Source organism: Acanthochromis polyacanthus, chromosome 3 (assembly GCF_021347895.1).
Source record: "Acanthochromis polyacanthus isolate Apoly-LR-REF ecotype Palm Island chromosome 3, KAUST_Apoly_ChrSc, whole genome shotgun sequence".
Taxonomy (NCBI): domain Eukaryota; kingdom Metazoa; phylum Chordata; class Actinopteri; family Pomacentridae; genus Acanthochromis; species Acanthochromis polyacanthus.
Genome location: NC_067115.1, coordinates 34,407,268 through 34,431,503, shown reverse-complemented (window position 1 = coordinate 34,431,503; position 24,236 = coordinate 34,407,268). Strand labels below are relative to the sequence as shown.

Sequence of the window (24,236 nt, the reverse complement as noted above, 5' to 3'; positions counted from 1 at the left end):
CACTGTGCAGATGCTACAAACCAGTACACAATGTCTGACACAGAGCATGCTGCATCTCTTACTCACCTGTAATCCGAGGTTGTTATTAGTGCTTCCACCTGTAGTACATTCTGTCACTGCGTTGTGTATTAACCTTCTCGTTGTGGCGAGCGAGTCACCAGCTGTGGCTGAGAGACGTGTGTGAAAGTGATGTGAAGTGTTCTTGTTGGCTGGAGGAACGTCTGTCTGTCACGTGGCTTACTGAAAGCGTTTCATACTTACGCACACGGAGTAAAATGGAAAATGCCCTGCAAATACACAAACTGACTTTATCACAGAGCTGCAGCTACTGTTTTGCAGCTTGACCTGTCTATCACCTCCAACACGATATTTCCATGCTAATAGAGGTGAGAATAGAAGCTGGCTTATCTGACCAGCCATTAGCGGAATTTAAAATCAGCTGCACTGTCTGTCCAAAAGAAATCTCTAAATGTCTTATGTCTGTATTTACCTGGGTTTGTCTGTCTGCATTTTGGCCTCTGTTCTTGCCTTAAAAAATGCAACTCTTTAATTTGTGTGAGGTCCAGATTGCATAGAAGCCTGCAGGAACAGACTGTACTGACTCTGTCACCTCAGGAAGTTACTGAATAGTAGCGCATGGGTAGGAAGTTGCTGTGAAATGAAGAGATGAATAAGTAGAATGAAATCAGGTAAATCAGTGTGCTGGTTCCAGATATGTTTAGCATAGCTTAGCAACAAGCAAGAGGAAACATTTGTCAGGTGTCATATTTGCACGTTGTTTTAGGAGCCGTCGACTTTTCACATTTTCATATAGCTAAAGAAACACATAATATATTCCAGTTAACAAGACTTGTTCTGCTCATGCTTTCAGTCCTCTGTGTTCGCAGGGTTAAATGCTTTTTGGACCAAACTCTCTCCAGACCACAGAGAGAAAATCAATAGCAATCCTGTCATCCTTTTCCATTTCTCAAAATAAAATAACACAGCCAGTCGCGTACAAAAAATTTGCGATGTTGTGAAATTCTGCTTTGACAAAATGCTGCAGGCTGCTGTCTGTACAACAGCTTGTGTTGTAGTGTGTTTATGTAGCGGAAAAGCGACCAGAAGTCAAGACAAAGTGTGTTTATTGTTTGTTTTTTAAGTTGTGTTATTTGCCAGTAGTAAGCCGTCAGGAGTTCTATTACAGTATAATAGTCTTTGACAGTTTCCACTCAGTTTTTTGACATGTAGAGTTTTACATGAGCCCTGAAATGCCGTTCAGCTGCAATAATTAAACAATTAAGTGCTACAAGCAGATGTATTATGTCAGGAATTCATGTAATATACCTGCACCGGATGCGTGTCGATGGTTTGAGCGGTGACGTTTGATTTAATGGCAGATTAGCTGTCCTCCTGTAACGCCCAGGTAGGGGGTTGCTGTGAGAAGCGTTCGCTTTGATTCCAGGCAGGACGACTGATTTAAACAGGGCTATCAGAAAATCCCCTTATCAGCTTAGACGATGCAGTCTTCTACCTGTCAGCGCGTCTCTTATTTATTTTAATGATTTGCACAAAGTGTACCCACAACTGTGTCAGCGTGTGGGCTGAGACACGCAAGCTCTGGTTTTCCTTTTATGTCAAGGAAAAAAAATAGGAAAGCCACCCACGAGACGACAACTTTGAACTCTGTGAATATCCTGTAAGATACATAAAGCTTATCAGTGTCCACATTAATATTGTTTGGTGTTATATAGTCATTTTCCTGTATATATTACGTATAAATACAGATTTAAATGGCAGGATTTATCACGTCCATCCACCAAATGTCAACAGCTGTGGACTAGAATTTTTTTATCAACACAGCTGTGGATGATTTTTATTAAGATTATCACTGGAAACAAATCCCATCAAGATATCATAACCAACAATAGGTGCCTTCTCACCAAAAGTGGGAAAAGAACAGAAGAAAGCAGACAAATCAGTGTTCTGATAAATCAAAACACAGTTAAATCACAGTTGTTTCCAATCCCCTCTGAATGCTGTCCAGAACAAACATTTTTTGCTCCTTTTTAAATAAACTGTTAAAATTCTGTCATTCTTGTAAAAATCTGCGACATTCAGTCCCTCCCTGAAATTTTCTGAGCCAGACAGGGTTTAGAGCCTGATTCTTTTGGTGGGAATGCAGGTGAAAGTGTGAGACCCAATGGGCTGTGGGGCCGCAGATAAAAACTTAGCTTTGGGTTTTCTTGATGGGATTTGTTGTCAGGAAGGAAAAACATCATCTGCTTTATCCCTTAAGTCTATTTTTTCTGTACATCCCGGCAATAACCTAATACATCTCTTGTATTTTCATTTTATTAAATACTTTAATTTTTTAGTAGATTTAGATGTTTTAGAGACAAAAATTGAGAATAAATGGCATTTTTCATTAACGATCTGAACCAATCTCAGCCTGTATCCAATCACTGACAGCAAAAAGTTTTTTTTAATCGCGAACACAGAAACAAAGCTGACTTTGGTTTGGGTGATATGATGGTGCAACCTTTCCCAACTACTGTTTATGCCGTAGTTGCTTTTTTAAAAATGCGCTGGTGCATTGTACCGCTGGATTTAACAAGAAACTGATCCAGATGGCTTTTTTCTTAAACTAAATATTTATGTTTTTGCTTCAAGAGGGCTAAGATGATGACTTTTATTGACCTACCGTATTATCCCAAAACAACAATGGATTTCCTGAGAATATACTACAGTATTTCATGATTTAGATCAGAACTATATTTGCTGTGCTACAACGTTTCTCAGTTTCACTTCAGAACCAAAGCAGACATGAAATAGACAAAGTGTGAAAGTGTAGGTGGGGTGAAATTCCTCAGCATATGATTCAAATGCCATGGAAGGTGTTTTTTTTTGTTTGTTTGTTTTATGGTGGTTTACCAGTATTATTCCTACACAAAACTGTCGACTTGTCAGTGAACTTGCGTAAGATACTGCAGGCGAGGTCAGATTGGACTATCGGCGATCTTGGAAAAGCTCTAGAAAAAGTGCCTTAAGTTGACTTTAAATAGAGACACATTGCAGAGCAGCATCATATGCTCTTAGCGGGACAACCAGGTAATAGGATTTGGCTGGCTTTAAGCTCAGGTCACAGTGAAAGAGCAAGGACATGTGTCTGCGCATGACTTCTGACGCTGGACTTTAGACAGCAAACACAGCAGGACCAGTCCACACTGAAAGCTAAGAATCAGCTGCTGTTTAAAGCTAGGTTTCATTCTAACATTCTGGTTTTTATTGCGTGCGAAAGCATTAACTTGTCTGATTTGTACCCATATTTGTCCCTTTTTAATGTCAGATGCCTTCGTAGGAAAACTTACAGCTGAACATCTAGTTTTAAAAGATAGCAGTATGGTTGCACAATTTCTGACGTAGAAAACCAAGTTGAATGTGAAATTAGTTGATTGGAAGAAAAGCTAGGAAATTTGATAAGTGCTGTAACTAAAAACATGGGTTCAGTTTCTGAATAATTAGTAAAATTCATTATAGTAATAACTTTGCGCCACCTTTCAAAAGCAAAGTGCTTTACAATAAAAAGAAGCTTCAAATTAGACCAACAAGATCAAGCAGGCAATATAACAAGATAAAACGGTTAAGTCAAGACATTTTTAAATACACGAGAATCCATATATATATATATATATATATATATATATGTATATGTATATATACACACATGTACATACAGCACATTTGATACAACAGTTATTGCATCAGAGTGGCCTCCAGTAACAAGGATTATGATTGGCTTTACGAAATTAACCTAACAAGCCTAAACGTTGAGGTCAAGACCCTATTTTGTTGCTTTTAATGCGATTTTACCTGAGTAATATACGTAATAAGGATTAAAATCCTGACAAAAATTAAATAAAACACTGCTTTACATGAGTATAATGCAAATTAAGGCTGAGACCTGACAGTGATAATTATAGAGAATACCCTACGTGTCGTAAATATCATGGCAAAGGGCTCACAGCACTGTTTATAAATGAAGACTTGCTGATTTTCTGCACTCTACATGATTTTTACCCGACAGCACCTTCAAAATTTGCCATGGGCATCCTTTCATTGATCGTTGCAGCTCTGCGGCGTGAATGAGTTCTTTGCTGGGGTTGGCATGAGTGCAGTAAAATACTGTTTTAATATTATTTTATATCTGGGGCTTTGTGGAAGATACAGCATCGCATCCCTCCTGGGGCTCCTGGACTCTAATGATTTCCTGTCTCTCCGTCTCCCTGCAGGGGAGGAAGGCACCTGGGCGCTCAGGGAGTCGATCCAGCAACATCTCCAAGGTAACGGCGGAAAATCACAGCTAGAAGGGCCAAAATCAAGGTCACAGTTCGTAGTGTATGAGAGCATTGTTTATCCAAGCAGAGTCTGATGTGCAAGAATGTTGCGAGGGTGTTAGTCGCTAACTTATGCTTCAAGTTCTACTTTACTACTTATCAAAAGAGCTGTAGTTCTTGATAAAATTCACTTACAGCAACAAACCTGCAGATAAGCTCGACACTTCATCAGCATCGTTGTTGCTAATTGCTTTTGATTTGCAACCAGCAAATGAACTGGTTCAGTCACATCACTCCAAGGTCAGACTTTAGCAGCAGTAGGCAGCTGTTTTAACATAAAAAGCATCGTCGATCAGGTCAGTATCAGCTGCTTAAGATTCAGAAGCAACTCTCAGAGGTTAGTAGAGACCAAATCTGAGGTAAAATGACAGAGTACTGAATCTGTATTTGTTGAGTGGCCAGAACTGTAATTTATAATACATGTTAATGTTCCACTGTGGCTGTTGGATGTGGAAATAAATAGAGGTTGTTTAGTATCAACCACAAAAACTTGGCTTGACAACTCATTTTGGAGTTTTTGACCCCGAATGACTAAAAAGGGAAAATATTTTAGAACACAACCTGTAGTTCATGGTGCTGTATAGATGTTCAAATCAGGTACTGGCTCCTGAATGTAGGTACAGTTGAAGAAAACTATGTAAAAACTGGTTAAAATAAATAATACTGTTGTATTTCTATAAATACTGGGTGGCTATGGGGCACCATACTAGGGGGAAAAAACAAAAAGTCCAGGAAAACCCATGTAGGAACCCTCTGCTTACTGTGTCATTACAAAGTGATAATGGAAGCGTAGGCACATAATATATTACAGCTCGTATTCCTGGTTATTATGTCTGCTGACCTTTTTCTTATTAATAAACTTTTTTGCAGAATGTGAAAGAAAATAGAATATAAAATGGGAGTGCCTTAATTTTACAACTGTTCCACCAGGCAGCAAGTTAGGGAATTATTAATGTGTCCTAAACTTCATTGTAGAAGGACAAGATGAGATATGGGTCTTGAAAATTTACTTCAAACAGACGCTTTTTTTTTTTGTCCACCACTGCAGCAACTTCAGGAGCACGATGGATAAGAAAACAAATTCTCCAATGCACAGCTAGAGAAGTCATCTGTTGTCCTCCAAGGACGAAAATTATGACAAAATAAAGTAATAACACGGCATGTTAGAAGGATGAAGGTGGACCAAATTTAGCTGACATTTAATGTTTAATGAGGAACGTGGTCATTAGTATGTTCTTACAAAGATTTTGCACAGTGCAGACTATGTAACTCTCAGTTTCAGTCTTATTTACTGTACCCAGTTGGTATCCAGTATCAACACATATTTAGGGGACAGTTTTATTCCTTCTTTTCTTTATTTTTTCCCACTTTATTAACCAGGTTTACTAGCAGAACGAAGTGTCTTTTATTGGTGCCTGACTAACACAGCAAACTGTAAACCCTAGGCTGAGTAAAAATGTATTCCTGATTATGATTGATGCAGCTTTACTTGACATTTTGTACTCATTACAGATGTTGTAAACATGCCGTGATGCTTTGGTATATGTGTGATGTTTGACTTAACAAACTTGGGAGCTACATAGAGGACAGCCCGATCTCACGAGGATTCGTGAAACTGTCACGTAAATTTTTGTTTCGGCTTCGTGCACACCAACACGGTTTCGTCATGTTTTTCGTGCCGCTCACCACGAAATGCGCACCAATGTATTTTAAACGGCGGACTTTTCGTGCCACTCAGAACGTATTTCAAAAGAATGTGTGTATTATATTTTTAATGTAAAACCGCGGCGAATCCAACGCTATATTTTGCATGACATCGTCCCTAAACATAACCCTAACCATAATCCTAACCATAACCTAACCATAAGCCGGTGGTACACTTACCAATTTGCATAGGAATTTCAAGAATGTCCGGCGGCCGCAAACGCGATCACACAAGCAGTATACGCCGATGGACAGCTTAGATCGTCATGAATCCGCCGGTATAAACCACTTTCAGATGTGATTACCACAGCGAAAAACATTTCGTGGTGAGCGGCACGAAAAACATGACGAAATTGTGTTGGTGCGCACGAAACCGAAACTAAAACTTACGTGACAGTTTCACGAATCCCCGTGAGACCGGGTTGTAGAGGATGTTGCTTGTTGCAGGCCAGCAACTCTACAGCAGGAGCTGCTACAGCCTCCAGGACATCGATAACCCCGTCTTCTCAGGACATATGCAGGTAAGACAGCGTTACAAAAACCCAGAGAAAAAACACTGATGTTCCACAGATGTCTACAAACATGTCTCTAAAGCCAGGAGCAGCCAGAACTCTCTGTGATATTAACATGCACAGTTTAAAGTCTGTTCGCCGCTGAGTGGGAGACTGAATTAGTATGGTCTGCCGCACCCCGAGGGCATAACAAACTTAAAATGGATGCTGAAATCCAATGGTCCTCCCACAGTGCAATCAATGAGAGGAAGATGACTGATTGCAGAAACAGGATGCCTCAATTTATAATTCTCACTGGTGGTTGTCACGCTGACAGGCTCGGTCCTTTGGCCTTGTGGCTGAAAGCAGGTGTTGACAAATGTGATGTGTGTGAGTGCTTGAACCTCCATTTGTCCTTCACGTCCTCAGTTCATTGCATATTCACCTGCCCGTTTGATTATTTAGCTTAATTTTAGTTTCACGTTATCCATTTTTCTGTTCAGTAGGAGAAGTAATTCAGCTTTAGGCAGTTAAAGCTGGCAAACTGCGTCCATCCCACAACCCGCATCTTCAGACGACAACGAAGCCGTTAGCAAAAGAGCAAATAAGCTGATGGTTTCCACATTATTGGAAAAAATGCGATGACTGAATAGCATGAGAATGGGAAACAAACTTCAATGATTACCTTGAAGTGATAAGTTGAACTTTAAAATGTACCTGAATCACAATAGAAGACAAGAAAAGCAACCAGAGAGGGCAGCACTCCGCCAAGGATGCTCGTTGTATGATATGCAATGGATAAGTCCTGATAAGTCAGCAGTGTAGTAGAATCGAAATCATGTGATCGTCAGCAGACCGCTGATGTAGTGTTCACTTGTTGTCATAGTTACAGTGATGCCGTGCTGCTATCTCACAATGATAAAGAAATCCTTAACAAATTTGTGGATCCAGACTATAAGCTGCATCCCTGACAAAATCTAATCAGGTGGTTTTTGTGTCATTTCTGACAGTCCCTGAAAATTTCTTGCAAATCTGTTTGTCTGTTTTTGAGTAATATTCCTAACAGACAGACAGACAGACAGACAGATGGCAATCATCACATAACTCTGTCGCATTCCTTGTCGGAGTAAGAAATAACAAAAAATACAAATATATTTTCCCAACTTACAGTTAAACTGAGGTATTTACCACTGCAGAACGTTTACATTTCATTTGTTGGGGTTTGGACATATTTGTGCTTTCACTCAGATCAATGGAGGTGAATGAAATTTAAACACTGAACATTTCAGTAATATATAGCTATCAGCATTTCTATTGTGCCTTATGTAGATTAGGATTGTTGTTGTCTTTTTGTTTTTCTCTTATGTCTGATTGTATCCTAATGTTTTAGCTTTTAGTTTTCACATTTTAGGGTTAGAGAGCAATGCAATTTCAGTTCATAGACTTTGACTTTGATTAAGAAACAATATTCCACACATTAATCCTATTAATTGTTCCTGAAAAGACTTAAGACTTAACGGGACTACTTGGGATGTTTATAGTAATAAATTCTGTTATGGAGACATAAATCTAAGAGTTAGACATTTAAAAACCTGAGGAAATATTTAAAAAAACATCTGCTTAGCTATATACTACTAATAAGCTCTTGTTTACCATTTAGTTACACAAAATCAGCCCATTTGTTTGATGTCTTTTCCATCTTATTTTTCTTCATCTCCATATTTGTGTGTGTGTGTGTGTGTGTGTGTTTGTCTTTTGTGTGTGTGTGTGCGTGTGTTTAGTTCTGGCCAGCTGACCCGCTTAGAGGAGGATGCCTCTGAGTCTCACACACACACCAAGCAGGCACACATCTTCTCTGCAATGACAGTCACCAGCACAAATCTGGGCTCCACGGCCCAGGCCCAGAAAAAGAACGTGAAGCGCCGCCACCGCCGCAAGCGGAGCAGCTGCAACACCTTCGACTGCGTGGAAACCAACGCCAAGCAGGAGCAGAGCGACCGCAGCCTCAGCTCTGACCGCAGCGAGGTCGGGGAGAAGAAGGAGCGCTCCTTGAAGAACCGGAGGGAGCGTCCGTCTCGCATCCGCTGCTCAGGCGGCCCGCAGTCCAACTCCTCCTCAGAGGACGAGGCGTGGCGCGAGGCCCGCAGCTGGAGCAAAGAGAAAGCCCGGAGAGCTCGCCGTCGCAGCGGGAGCAGCCGGGAGAGGGATGTAATGAACAACCGTAAAGACAAAGAAGAGAACATGGAGCTGCAGTCGGTGGGCTCGGACGAGGGGAAGGAGAACCAGCCTCTGGTGGAGGACAGTGGAGGCCTTAAGAAGCGCCACAACAACCGGACCTCAGCCAAGAGAGACGGCCACGTTTCACAGAGGGAGAGGTCACACAGCAGGGATAAGGAGAAGAAGAGCAAGTCACGGAGCCCAAGAGGAAGCTCCTCATTGGCAGAGGACGGGGAGGAGCTCATCACCAAGAACTACCAGGAGAAGGGGTCAGGAGGTGGCGACATGTCAGTGCCCACTCCACAGAAACACTGCGGTGCGAATGGGAACACACCACGACCCTACTCTGATGACTCTGAGCTGGAGGTCTGCAGGTTAGTGTGCGTCTGTACACGGCCGAGATCAACAAGTTCAGCTCTGTCCAGAAGATAAAACACAATGCTTAAAATGACACGAGGCCCCACATTAATCTTCTTCCTGGTGTTTCCGGATGTTTTGTGTTTGTGTGTAGGATCTGCCACTGTGAGGGGGATGACGAGTGCCCGTTGATCATGCCTTGTCGCTGCACAGGGAGCCTGAGTTTCGTGCATCAGGCCTGTCTCAACCAGTGGATCAAGTCCTCAGACACTCGCTGCTGTGAACTCTGCAAATTTGACTTCATCATGGAGACGAAACTCAAACCTCTACGCAAGGTATGCACGCACTCCTAAATCTTACAGACAGCCGCGAGCGATCAGACGGGTTTGACGGGGTGCAGCTATGAACAACATTCCTTGTCCCTTCTCTGTCTTCCAGTGGGAGAAGCTACAGATGTCAAAGAGCGAGAGGAGGAAGATCTTCTGTTCAGTGTTGTTTCACCTGATAGCAATAATGTGTATGTTGTGGTCAGTCTACATTCTGGTCAAGAGAACCGCTGAAGAGATCAGACTTGGGAAGAACGGTCAGTATTTCCCTCTCTCCCCCTCCGACTCACATACCAGAGACATGCAGAGTGAAGCCTGAAACCTTTAATCAACTGTAGCGCTGATGAAACAATAGAATGACCTCATAGGCACCCTGTGGTGGTTTGTTCACATCTAAACACGCTGTCAAACACGTCTCTCGGCCTATTTCTCTTACCTTATTATGAACAGCAGCAGGTATTCCTTTTCAACGTCTCCTCTGTGGTTGACAGGAATCCTGCCGCGGCCACATGCAGCAGGTTTTCATTTAGAACTGAGTGTCACGTTTGTCTCTGTCGCTCTGCAAAGCCAGATGCATGCATTGACTGAGATCAGAAAGTATCTTCTTTTATATTCTCCACAGTAACCCTGTTGAGATTCTTTTCATTTGCTTTGAGACACAGAGCGACGCACAAGATTAATAGCACTGGAGTGACTCTTTAAGTGTCTCCCTAATGAACAAGAGAACCAGTGAGCAGCTGTTGGGTTCATATTCCTTCACTGAGACAGACTGCAGCGAGCAGAGGGCTTTCAGTGTTGCTACTGAAAAGGATTCGAGTCTTTCTTTGAGGTTTATTTTGTAGAATTTAGGGGTGTCTATTATTAGAAATGAAATACAGTTCTCTTAATTATGTTTTCATTAGTGTAAACCAGTTGAACATAAGACTAATCATAGACTAATCATGTTTTCATTGCCAATATTGAGCCACATACACTACCCTTCCAAAAGTTTAGAAATGCCCTTATTTTTTTCAATGAAGATAACATTAAATGAATCAGAAATCCAGTCTAGACATTGTTAATGTGGTAAATGATTATTCTAGTTGGAAATATGCTGATTTTTAATGGAAGATCTACATAGGGTTGCAGAGGCAACCATCACTCCTGTGTTCAAATGCTACGTTGTGTTAGCTAATGATGTTAAAGGCTAACTGATGATTAGAAAACCCTTGTGCAATTATGGTGGCACATGAAGAAAGTGTGAAATTTCGTGGAAAACATGTAATTGTTAGCCTAGCCGCGTGAGACAACCCACGGCAACAAATTTAATTCTCTGTCAGGGTGGGTCTGGTTACCCTCCATAAGGCTCGAGGTTGGATGCTCCTAAAACTGGCCGGACGAATCACCATGAAGTGTAGAGTCAGAAGGCAGGCGTAACTAAGTGACGACAGAGGTGCGACGATTCTGACAGAAACAACCGGAAACAACTAGCCTAGCCGTGCTAGACAACCCACGGCAACGAATTTAATTCTCTGCCAGGGTCGACAACAAAAACGACAACAGTCGTTGAGCTCCATTAGCACCGACTCTGAATAATCTTTCTTTTAATGTCTGTAATATACTTGAGCTTCACCCTGACTGTATAAATAAGGCTTCACCGAACTCCCGCATCCTCTGATTTCCGGCGCTCGAGGAGCCTATTCGTTGCGCTGATTGGTTGTATACCTACCCAATTGCTGCAGAGTGATTTGATAGACAACCTTTTAGCCCGCCTCCCTCCCTGTCGAGAGTTCCTGGACCCTTGTGCCTTCCAGACCTGGGTCAAGCACGGCTAGGCTATGTAATTGCCTGAGTGACCCAAAACTTTTGAACAGTAGTGTATTTATGTATAGAGGGAGCAGGTCCTCGTCCACCGTGCTGCATCGCCATCTTTCTACTGTAGTCCAGAACAGACAAACCAAGCACCAGCTTTAGAGAGCGACTTCTGAGGTTTTAGCTGTCAGTGTAGGTTCTCCTGTGCTTGGTCAGCTGCAATCTACAGCCTCACCAGTGGATGTTACTGTATCCTGCACGCTTCTCATTTAACTTCCTTAAAGTTCCTCAGAAACACATGAAGCAGCCGATTATGTGTTAGATCTTTTGACAGTGTGTCACTGCCATGCAAATGTTGCTAATCTAGATTAACCTGATGTTACACACAAATGCAGGTTTCCCAAGTGTTTGTAAACCTTTGCAGTGATTGTACTCAGTTCCTCATAGCTGTTATAGATGTGAAGAAATTAAGTTAAATCAATATTAATTTCTAAAAATTAATATTGAACATCGATCTTCAGCCTTTTTTGCACCACGGACCGGATTCAAGACAATTTTCTATGGACCGGTCATCTCACTCGTATCAAACAAGAAAATCACTCAGAGAGCGCAGCACTCCACTAAGGCTGCTCAGTCGTTGTATCATTTGCAGCGGATGAAATCTTTAATAGAAAATGACGTTGCACTGAGCACAGGTGTGTATTATGCATGTCTACGTTATGTATGGATACTGAATCGTGTGACCTAAATATGTAGTGGATGGTGGGAATTGATGGGACATTTCCACAATTTAATTAATTGTTCCTTGTATCATTTCCAACATATAAGTCCCGATAAGTCAGCAACGGTCGATTTATTGTAGGATCACAATCATGTGATCGTCAGCAGGCAGCTGGCATAGTGTTCTCTTGTAGTCAGAGTCACAGTGACACCGTGCCTCTATCTTACAATGATACAGAAATCTTTAACTAATCCGTAGATCCAGACTATAAGCTGCATCACTGCTAAAATCTAACCAGTTGGTCCTTCTTTCATTTCTGACCTTCCCTGAAAGTTTCATCCAAATCCATTAGTTCGTTTTTGAGTAATGTTGCGAACAGACAGAATGACAGACGGACAATCGTCACTTTACTTTGCTGTGTTCCTTGGCTGATTAATAAATATCTTTTATTTGTCTTCTGCCAGCATCAAGTCTCTCCCTCTTTTAAAAGAAGCTCTCCAGAGACGTTTGTTTATTACTAATTTTGGCAGATTGACGGCTTCATTTAACATCCAGTTCAGGAAACAAGCACAGACGTAGGCGACAGGACAGCGATCTAGTCATTTTTCAAAATAAAACACCCTGCAGACTACACCAGAAATAAAATATATAAATAAATCATCTGTGCGGCCCGATATCGCTCCGTGGCCCGGTGGTTTGGGACCACTGTGGTAGAACATCCATCCATCCATTCTCTATACACCGCTTTATCCTCATTAGGGTCGCGGGGGGTGCTGGAGTCTATCCCAGCTGACTCAGGCGAAGGCAGGGGACACCCTGGACAGGTCACCAGTCTGTCACAAGGCTGTGGTAGAACATGTGATATAGATATTAAGGATGATTCACTCACAACATAACTCTACAGCGCCTCACAGTGGTCAAAGCTCTGTCACCTCTTCTTCACCTGTTGATATTTACACCTGTCTGTCTTTGGTTATGTGAGTTTGAAGATGAATGTCATTTGTAGTCGCTTGTTGTTTGCGTGTTTCATCTAAATGTAGTAAAAAGAGTCTCTTTAACTGTGATGTTCACCCATCAGCGTTCCTCTGCACATTAGACGTCCAGCTCTTCAGTGTTCTTGAAGGATCAAAGTAAATCTGCTGTAATTTTGCATCAGATTTGCACGCCAATGCATTGAAACACATGAATTACGTAGCATAAATAATGTAACTGCTGTATCAATGACTTCAAAAAGAATGATCTTTGTAGCAACCTGCAACCTACAGTGGCATGTTTTAGCTCATTAACTTCAAATCATGTCAACTTCACATTACTACACACCAAGCTGTTGTTCATTTGTCACTTTTCATATTGCTGTAGAAGTAAACGTTTACTTTGAGTCACACATCTGATGGAGGTTGGATTTAAAGATGTGACATCGCTGTGGAAATTCCACGAGTCAGTTCCCAAGCAGAAGGTCCACTGTTTTCTCAAAGGTAGTGTCTACAGATACGGACCCGTACCCGTAGCCTGTGGGCTACGGATACGGCACTTTCCATTTGCCAGACAGATACGGACCCGTACGCGAGTCTCACGAGTCAAGAAGCTGCTAACCACTGCAAACTGTTGAAAGATAAGCAAAGGTTAAGGTTAGGGTTAGTGTTAGGGTTAGGTTTAGGGTCCGTACCTGTCGTACCGATGCTACGGGTCCGTACAGCGAGCGTCTACCGGGAGTCACGTGACCAGATCTCGCATATCTGATTGGCAAATGGCAAGTGCCGTATCCGTAGTCCACAGGCTACGGGTACCTCTAGCAACAACCTTTGTCAAAAACGAAACTCAGAAAGCTAACTGTACACAAACGCACAAAGTGACAGGTTTCAGATGTTGGAGTTCATATCTGGCAAATGAGTTTCACATTACAGTAAAATCAACCGACACCAGAGTCTAGAAGAGGAAAGCTTCAAACAGGAAAACAGTCTCAGTTGATGTGAAGATGATGTGGTTGAATTGTCGGGCTAAAACATGAGAGTTTTTCTGAGAGCAAGTGTTTTGTCGGATCCACACGTTTGTCGTCCTTCAAACCATTGTGAAAGTGAAAATAGACCCCTGAGTGTTTCTGGTACAGTCACGGTTGTGTTCAGTGATGGTGTGTGTTGTGTTGTGATTAAACGTAGGACGTAAGATTAGAAGCATAAAACATGGATGCTGTATGTTTTTAAATATTAATACCCTAGATCAGGGGTGTCAAACATATGGAAGACGTTGCAAAGTGTAGAAGTTACAGAGGTGAAAATGAATCCTGACTGAAAATATTTAAAGACACTGAACATTGTGTGATATCATGTCAGTCAGCAGCTTCAGTATAAAAGAGTTTGGATTGGTGGAACCTTGTTGTTGATGCACTGCCACGACTTTTATGTATTTTTATGTATAAATTTAATACATTTACAAGGCAGGAGGACAACTTAACCTTCCTCCTCAATAGTGAGTCCGTTCAACTCGTCAGGATCGCTACACAGATGTGGAAATGAATGTAAATTCTGAATAATTTTGAGATCTTGACAAGTTTTAAAATACTATATTGTTCCAGATATCCATGTTTTGTGCCTTTGTAGACACTCTGTGATCTGCAGGTTTTACAGTTTTTCTCAGTCGCTTTGGTACATTTCTCCAATCATCCTCGACATTTGCAAAACTGTAAATGCATTTCTCAAAACAATACATACAAATAGCAAAACACCATAGATTACCTGCAAAAGCCACTCTCTTGTTCAGAAGCCTGAGTTCATCTCTCAAAAGTAAATATGTGTCAATGAACATGTCAGTGGCATCAGAATGACCAGTCCTTGTGTCATTGTGTATCAGTAAGACAGTCACATTGTTTAGTCATGTTGTCATTTTAACAGTGTTCTCTGGAGGGACGTTCTGATGTGAACTATGACTAAAGCTTTGATGACAATTATTGTAAATTGTAAGTTACACCTTAGTGTATGTGGGAGATTGATTGCAAGAGCCTGGACAAGATTCGCATTCATGCTTTTACTGTTTGTGCTGTAATCTGTTGACAGATCATGTCATTGTGATGCAGAAAGGAAAACAGCGCTGCATAGCACAAAGAAAAAAACACAAATATGAACATAGGGCAATCTCCTCAGGGAAAACTGTACATGCAGTGCTGTAGGAACGACAGCGCAGTCTTCCTACACCTCCTGACATTCCTGTCCAAGTTCAGAAAACTCTAACCTTTCACACGTTTCCCTTTGTTAGAGAAAGTCAAAATTCACCTGGGAGCAATTTACCGCTTCAGGACAGATTTAGAAAAAAAGTTTAATGGAAATGTAGAGAATATCCTGGACGTATTGTGACGACTTGTTCAACCATTTTGCATGTAAAGACTAATGCGATGACCTAATGCCTAAATGTTGTGGCGGTGAGACTATTCAAAGAGCCACTATAATACACACTGTGATCAACATGACATGAGCAGCTGATAATGTAGGAAACAGCAGAGAATTGTACAGAATCATTTGCATGGATGGACCAAAGCATTTGCAACTTGTTCAAAGAAATGACAAACTGCTTTTTTGATGTGCACAAGTGACACAATGATGTGAAGATTGAACTAGTTTTGAGAATTTCAATTCTAAGAAATGTACCAAAGCGACTGAGAAAAACTAAGACACCAATGATAAACTGAGGCATAAAATTGTTAAAATTTCACTTCTTTTTCTTCAGAAAATGCAGGTTGTTCATGATGTTGTGTAAAAAAGATGTACTTTTTTGCACTAAAACAAAGGGAAACATTTGGAGTTGTTGTTGTTTAAAGGATATTATGCTCCGATTTTTCTGGTCCGGCTCCAACTTGAGATCAAATTGGGCTGAGTGTGGCCCCTGATCTAAGATGAGTTTGACACCCCTGCTCTAGATGGTAAATTATAGCATAGACCTTCAGAGACCGTAGAAGTAAAGAGAAATTACACTCACTCTTGATTGCAGACGAGTTATGGAGAGTTTCTCTTCTGAAGTACTATACGCCGCAGGGTAAGCACAGCTCTGCACACACCACCATCATGATCCCTCACACGTCCTGCAGGTGGACTGACCGCCGCTGCCTACCCGTGTGTGTCCTCAGGTGTGCTGGAGTGGCCCTTCTGGACGAAGCTGATCGTGGTGGCCATCGGCTTCACAGGCGGCCTCATCTTCATGTACATCCAGTGCAAAGTCTACATGCAGCTGTGGCGCCGCCTCAAGGCCTTCAACCGCATCATCACTGTGCAGAACTGCCCCGAGAAAGACCTGCACAACCCTCAGGCCCGGCCCAGCGCCCTCACCAACGGCAGGCACGACAGCGTGGAGGTCCCAGTCAGCCCGGGCCTCGTCCCGGCTCCGGAGGCGCTGATGGACTCCGACATGTCGGTGGAGGCCGCGGTGGCGCCGGCCCACAACCCCGTCTGACTGCTTCTGAATCACGCTCTGCTCATCCGGCGACACAAGCTGCTGTGAGCACGGTGCGATTTAGACTGGTGCGGTGTTTGAATGTTGCTCTCATCTCGGCGACGGCTGATCCCGGGATGCAACAGGGGGATTTAAAGTGACAAAAGTGAACAAGTCCTTCGGTGATCCGGGAGAAGCTGAAGGCAGAAGGGCTGCAGTGATGTGAAGGTGTGAAGAAAGAAAGAACGTGGAGAGGAGAGAAGGAATCCGAGAATAAAGCCATCAGCAAAGACAGCATGTGAAGACTTTAGTTATGTGGTTTACTGACACCATTTTATTCTTGTATGCACTTTCTCAACCATGCACTGATGTGAGGTGAAGTTGTGAACACCCTGTGGAAGCTTTTATTTAAAGGCCTCAGTATGCTTCAAATGAACCTCAGACAACAAAGCGGTTGTAGCTGCTGTCAACGATCCCACTGAGGGGTAGTCAGTGACAAGCACTTCAAATTTATTTAGTCGTCTTAGATAGCAGCAATAGCAGTAGGAGATACGGGGAACAAACCTGCAGCAACGTGAGGATGTCGACAGCCGCTGTGATCAAACAAGCCTCACATATCCACTGGTCAGAATTGAACATTCAACAGTGTGTTTAAATCTGCTGCTTTCTTTAGTTTTTCTATTTTGAAACAAGAAAAGCACTCAGAGAGCACGGTACTCCTCCACGGCTGCTCATTCCCCCATATGGCATTGTCAGAAATGCAGCATTTTTATTTAGAAATGCAGAATTAGTTTGGTAGTTATTGATCATAAATCACAGCACCATAGAATGTGACCATTTAATGTAGATGTACCCACAAACAAAATGACCTTGCGCTGAGCACAGGTGTGTGTTATGCATGTGTATGTATGTTAATCACGTGACCTAAATATGTAGCGAGCGGCAGGAATTGATGGGACTCAGAAACACCCCCGTAAGTTAATCAATTGTTTTGACCTTTCCTAAAAATTCCATCCAAATCCGTCTTCCCGTTTGTTAGTAATGTTGCGCACAGATGGAAGGACAAACGTATGCCGATCGTCACATGACTCCACGGCGTTCCTTGACAGAGAACTAATGTGTGATTTTCACTCAGGATAACATATCAGTGAACAGTACACTGCAAAAACTCACAATCTTACCAAGTCTATTTGTTTTATTTTTAGTCTAAATGTCTCATCTCACTTGATTTAAATTCACTTAACAAGTGACATTTCAGCAGATGGAGGGACTTGTTTTAAGACAATGCATCTTAAATATCTTGTTAAGTCAAACAATCTTGAAATGATTTTGTCTTAACCCTCGTGTCGTGCTGTGGGTCAAATTGATCCATTGTAAAGTTTGAAAACGTCGGGAAAAAAAATTTTTTCACAGTGAGAACTTCCACATTTTCAAAATTTTGGGGGAAATTTTTGAACATTTTTTGACGGAAAAAAAAAATGTTGCAAAAAATGTTCTAATATTTTCTAAAAGAACATTCAGAAACAAAATTGATTGATTGGTTGATTTTTTTCTGAATGTTCTTAAAAATATATTAGAACTTTTAACTGATATATATGTAATCACTTTTGATATTTTTAAGATTTTTTGGAAGATTTTTATTCTTTTTTTGAAAATATTTACATTTTTTTTTTTACTTTTTAAATTTTTATCACTTGCCAAATTTGGGGATTTTTTTAAATGAAGCTTTTAAAGGAAACTTTTAAGAAATGTTCTTCCTGAAGATTTTACAATATTTTTTATAAATTTGGGGAATTTTTTTGGATTTTTTATTATTTTTTCCGACAAGGAAACAATATTTTTTGGTGCCGTAAATGAGGACAACAGCAGGGTTAAGACACCTAAGCTTGACAATCCTGGTATAATAGAGCTTAAAATAAGTTTTTACAGCTAATTTTAAGATCTCAATATTTTAAATATCAATCTTATTTCAAGAAATCTTACCAAGCCATTTTTCACTTCTTTTGTTGGCAGATTTTTCACTAATTTCAAAGTAAAAGTTCTTTGAAACAACTTTTTTTTCTTGTTTTGAAAGGGGCATTTTTTCCACTGAAAATATTAATGAGACTGATCAGGATGTTGTGATCGTCAGCAGGCAGCTGATGTAGTGTTCACTTGTCATGGTTACAGTGATGCCATGCCGCTACGATACGGAAATCCTGAACAAATCCGTGGATCCAGACTATAAGCCACATCACTGCCAAAATCTAATCACTTGGTCCTTGTGTCATTTCTGACCTTCCCTAAAAATGTCATCCAAATCCCCTAGTTTGTGTTTGAGTAATGTTGCACACAGACAAACGGGCAAACCAACTCCGTCCGTCACATATCTCCGCCGTGTTCCTTGTCGGAGTAATGAGGACTGAATATCCTGCTTTACTTTACACTTAGTGTTGTTACACTCAACCTCTCTCTCCTTTACATCCTCAGGTGTTTTCTGATTTTCTAATAATACATTTGCACGAAGCTTAGAGAAGACGCACCAGAAACTAAAGATGCAGACTTCTAGAGGTGCATCCTGTGCCGTCTGTCTCTCCTCAAAATCATTTATGTTGCTGCACTTTATTTTAAAAACGTATTTAACCAGTACAAGTCTCAGTGAGATTAGGAATCTCTTGACCAAGCCAGGAAAAGAAAAGCTCAAATGGTGTGGGGAGTGACTAATGAGACACCAGACAAAGCGCTACATAAAGTGGATTGTAACCCAAACTTCAGATGCTGAAGACAGCGTGTCTTTGACTGAAGCATACTGAGGCCTTAACTCTCCTTCTGGACAATCAGGTCTTCAGACACCAAAGAGTCAGACGTTATTAGCAGAGAAACGATTATCTGAAACTAAATCTTTAGCTGAAATCTAACAATGTGATATTTTGAAAAAGTTATTTATTATCAGAAGAAAGTTTAGGATATTTATTAAAATAGAAAATCTCAAATAGTCCAGGTGTTGGTGATGTTTTGTTGGGACAGTTTGCAGCTTTATGAGGTCCGTTATCCAAACAGTGATGTAACTAGAGCTTTTGGTGTTGCCATCCCTTCGTGTTTTCACATTAGACCATAGAAGCGTCTAAATCTGAACCGCCACTCTGTGTCGGTCGACTAAAGGCCACTCTTGTTTACACTTGTCCACTTTTCTACTGGTTTAATTTGGTTTTCTACCAGTGTCCCCGGCACATCACGGAAAATACAGCTTCCTCTGTGTCTAAAAAAACGTAACATCTTTGTCCAAAACCTTTTTTCTAACTAATTGGATACAACGGAACATTCAGGTTACATTCAACACATATTTGTTTGTGCAATAAACCATGAATGTAGAACCCCTCTGAAGGCTGCTGTCGTGTTACTAAGCAACAACAATTAAAAGGAGGCGAGTCGGATGAAAAATTTTACTTTTCCATCTGAGGGTTTATCGCCATCTTCTGGACAGACACGGAGTAGCAGCGTCCTCTCTCACTTTCTCTGAAGAAGTCTTTCAGGTCCAGATCCACAGAAAAAGCCTCACTGGGAGTCTGACATCAGCAGCGCCTCATCCACCAGCTCATCATCCACGTCATCTTCATCCTCCTCCTCCTCCAGATCCACTTCTGCCTCCTGTTTCTCTTCTCCGTCAGTCTTTGTGTCCAGACCTTTGCTGGAGACTTTACGCAGTTTAAGATTTGGAAGCTTCTTCAGATCTCCAGTCCACTCTCTGGGAAAGTTTAAAAAAAATCAAATCTTTACAGTAATTTATTGAAAAACAGAAGTGAATTTTTTTCATACGTGATGCAACAATTCACAGGTTTACAACAGAGTCTAAAACTTTATCAACAGCAAATTACAGGAGCTGGATCATTTCTACATCGGCTCACCTGAATGTCTTCAGGTGCTTGGTGTTGATGATGTCTGGGATCTCTGAAGGAAACACAGCAGAGCGTCAGCAGGTATTTACAACACTTAGCGCGTGCACGTACGATGCGCTCGTGCATGTTTCCGGTGGGAGGACTCACCGAAGCCGACGCCTTCGTACAGCGCCCGCTCCCGCTCCACGGTCTGCTTGATGACGGCCTCTCTGGCGCCGTGGAGGCGACCCTGCCGACCTTTAATCCCGTTCACGAGCTCGATCTGCTCCAGCTCTGAATCAAAGCGATGGAGGTACCTGAACACGCACAAAAAAACACAAAAAAATAAACACATCAGGTCACAAAACAGTAGGAGACCACATGCTAGCACTTTCAGAATCATATACAGTACCAGTCAAGTCTGGACACACCTTCTCATTCAATAGTTTGTATTTAACTATTTTAGACATTGTAGAATAATACTGAAGACATCAGAACTATAAAAAAACACATATGGAATTATGCTGTGAACTAACAAGTTCTAATCTTCATTATTAATCTATAATGTAGAAAATAATACTAATAAATAAAAAGCATTGAATGAGAAGGCGTGTCCAAACTTCTGACCGGTAGTTTATATGTGCTTGATGTGAATAACCACAGAATCCCAAAAAAGTTGAAGAACCTGGACACAACAGTAGTTTAGTAATTTAAAAATCCACTTCATATTTTGCTTAATTGCAAATAATTTTATGCCTTGCAAACTTTAAATCGGGGCCACACAATATTGTGGGACTTTTTTGTCATCTGAAATATAAATGAATTATCACTGAATCATTTAAAGTGTTTGGAAAGAATTTGTCATTCCAGAATAATTGGGGTTGGTTTTGTAGAAAAGTGTATCTGCCAAGAAAATATGTTAAACAGCTTAAAAATAATATATATATATATATATATATATATATATATATATATATATATATATACTAGAAAAGGTGTGTAAAATGATGTTTGCTTCAGACAGCATTCAGATCTTTGCATTTCCATCCCAATTTAAATGCTCATCAACCTAAATAAAAATTCTTCACCATGGATTCTGTTTTTTGAGAAACCCATTTATTTATTTATGGTCAAAACTGCAAAAGAGCAAATCACTGAACTTTTTCCCCTGCATGGACGCAACTGCAGCTTCCCATTTTCTGACGGGTCCCCTCTCTGTTGTGCTTCATAACTGGAGGAGTTCCAGTGGAAGAACAGCACGGCTTGTTGCTACAACTTACATGTGTTTAGTCAGTGGGACCATTTCTGCACCTACTTCCTGACACTACATGCTACAGATTAGAGCCAAAACGACAGCAGCACCCTGCTAACGATCTACAAACACCTTCAGGGATAGTTAATTTATCGTTTAATGGGTGCTTCTGTCTGGTCCTTGACAAGCGACACCAGAACCTAGTTTCACTCTCAAGGACACGACTTCAGTGGTTGAGAAAGCCGGTTTCCTTTATATTCTTTTTTGCCTATTTTCGGCTTTATTTTGATAGTCAAAGTGAGAGAGACAGGAAATGGGGGAGAAGAGTGGGGGGAAGACATGCAGCAAAGGGCCGTGAGTGGGCATCGAACCCGGGCCGCTGCGTCGGAGACCAGCCCCTATACGTGGTTCGCCTGCTTAACCCATTGAGCTATACAGGCGCCGAGAAAGCCGGTTTCTTTTGCTGGACATGTTGATCTGGACACATATGTAGGGCATGTGTTCGATCACACAGCAGAAGTATTTGAGGGCACAAAATGTTGAACTCAATTCAAAATGAGTTAAAACTTACCAACTCTTTAAGAATAATGATAACCAACTACTACAGATTCTAGCTGAAATTAGACATGATTATCCAGAATGTGGAGTTTTCAGGAATAATGGGCATCAGCAAACTATGTGCCACTTTGCCTGAGCTTTACATCTGTGTTTAAAATATGCATATCAGAAATGACAGTCTGCCTATCAGACACATTGACACACAGACCTGAAACCTGCAGAAACAGAACCCTGCTGTGTCAGTGTCATCATGTCTGCAGCTGAAATATTTCCATACAACTGACGCTGTGTTTCTTTTTGAAAGCAAGTTTTCAGTGTTTCTCTCTTGTTTCTCATTAATTTTGCCGTGCACATGTGGAGTCTGAATATGAACAAACTCTGAACCTTTAAATCACAGTAAATGATGTTTTATCAGACAGACTTTCTTTTGTAGATGACTCATGGAAATGTGAACTATGTGAGTTTTCCTTCAGTTTGAGTTCCTTCACATCACACTTCCTGCAAGTGTGACTATTGTGCTCATCATCATGTTAACACAGAAACAATACACAGAACAAAAATGATAAGTGGTATAAACTAAATCCACATATACTCAGTTTTGGACCTTTCAATGATGTCACAGGCATCTTTTCTTGTGTAAGTCGTCTTTGTCGGATCCAACTGACTCTGAAACCACAGCAGCTTCTCACCTGTGATTAGAGAAACAAGAAGAGACGTTAATCAACCGTCACTTTGCATTAGTACAAAACATGTTAACATGAAGGATAAGCAGGCTTACCAGTGCCATGCAGCCGCGATGCTTTCTCAGTCTTCTGCCTGCAACAGCAGAGAAACCAGTTCAATGAAAGGAAACCAAACATTCATTCATCCATCATTCAGACACGACTGGCTTCATAGAAGGAAGATCTTCTGATGTATTATGTTGCAAAATAAGCTGAATTAGTCAGTTAGCTCTCAACTACTAAATTAATCACCAACTATTTTCATAATCTAATAATACAGGTGCAACTGCTGATTTCCTACAATCATCCAAGAGTTTGTTCCAACCACATTTGTTCCTCGAAAATGATGGTTCACCGCTATCCTTCAGGTTTAATAACGCGTTGGACGGTTCTTAGCTTTAGTAGTTTCACAAATCTCCTTAGTTGTTTTCTTTGCTTGATGCAGGCCAATAATCTGACCCTTCTGAGACAGATTAACATCCTTTCCATGACCACAGGATATGTCTTCTGACATGGTTGTTTAAGAAATGAGAAGCTCCTCACTGCATCAGCTAGGGTTAAAGAAGTTGTTACCAGCTGATTTTTTTTAAACAATTGTAAGTATTAACTTTGCCTCAGTAATCTTGTATAGTAACATGGGGCAGCTCCAATAAATCCATCCATCCATTCTCTATACACCGCTTTATCCTCACTAGGGTCGCGGGGGGTGCTGGAGTCTATCCCAGCTGACTCGGGCAAAGGCAGGGGACACCCTGGACAGGTCGCCAGTCTGTCGCAGGGCTAGATATCAGACAAACAATCACTCTCGCATTCACACCTACGGGCAATTCAGAATAGTCAATTAACCTCAGCATGTTTTTGGACTGTGGGAGGAAGCCGGAGTACCCGGAGAAAACCCACGCATGCAAACTCCATGCAGAAAGATCCCAGGCCCATCCCTGGATTCGAAACGGAATCTTCTTGCTGCAAGGCGAAAGTGCTAACCACTACCCACTGTGCAGCCAGCTCCAATAAATGTTACACAAAATAAAGTTACCAGCGCAACATTTAAGCCTTTGGGGAACAACATTAATATCACTAACAGACAGAATGCAGACGCCTTATTTCTACATATTTCTATTTTTAATTAGATTTCTTTCGTTGTTGTTTCTTTCTCATCCACACACCTTTCTTTCTTCTTCAGTCTGATCTCCTCTCGGGCCAGATATGCAGCTTTCCTGCTGTACGGATGAACGACTTTCTCCGCCGCTTTTCCTTTCTGAGTCTTCGGCTAAAAACACAAAAGAACCAGCAGGGCTTTAAATTATTTTTTTATTAAAAAAAAAATGTATTTACTGATTTAACATAAACGCATAGAAACCCACAGCAGCCTTACCATCTTCACAGACTGAAAACACGCGTGGAGCTTCTCTGTTGACAACCGGACCGGAAGCGGAACAGGTCCGTCATTG

General features: G+C 41.2%; 2 protein-coding genes across 4 annotated transcripts in view; one reads left to right on the top strand and one right to left on the bottom strand.

Annotated features, from left to right (window-relative positions):
- marchf1 (membrane-associated ring finger (C3HC4) 1) overlaps window positions 1-19,756 on the top strand; it is a 25,161-nt gene extending 5,405 nt beyond the window's left edge. For 2 of the 3 annotated variants that reach the window (XM_022216528.2, XM_051945540.1), the window contains exons 2-8: window positions 4,272-4,322; window positions 6,528-6,601; window positions 8,353-9,162; window positions 9,300-9,480; window positions 9,584-9,728; window positions 15,962-16,006; window positions 16,098-19,756. In XM_022216528.2, coding sequence (XP_022072220.2) covers window positions 4,272-4,322; window positions 6,528-6,601; window positions 8,353-9,162; window positions 9,300-9,480; window positions 9,584-9,728; window positions 15,962-16,006; window positions 16,098-16,420 — 1,629 coding nt within the window. In that variant the 3' untranslated portion in view covers window positions 16,421-19,756. The remainder of the gene's footprint in view (window positions 1-4,271; window positions 4,323-6,527; window positions 6,602-8,352; window positions 9,163-9,299; window positions 9,481-9,583; window positions 9,729-15,961; window positions 16,007-16,097) is intronic. The other variant, XM_051945541.1, reaches the window with a different exon arrangement.
- tma16 (translation machinery associated 16 homolog) lies at window positions 19,335-24,236 on the bottom strand. The gene is made up of 7 exons (XM_022216533.2): window positions 24,161-24,236; window positions 23,952-24,055; window positions 22,842-22,879; window positions 22,668-22,752; window positions 20,422-20,570; window positions 20,284-20,326; window positions 19,335-20,123 (listed from the first exon to the last, which is right to left on the bottom strand). Exons 1-7 carry the CDS (start codon window positions 24,161-24,163, stop codon window positions 19,934-19,936), a joined length of 612 nt encoding a protein of 203 aa, XP_022072225.1. The 5' UTR covers window positions 24,164-24,236; the 3' UTR covers window positions 19,335-19,933.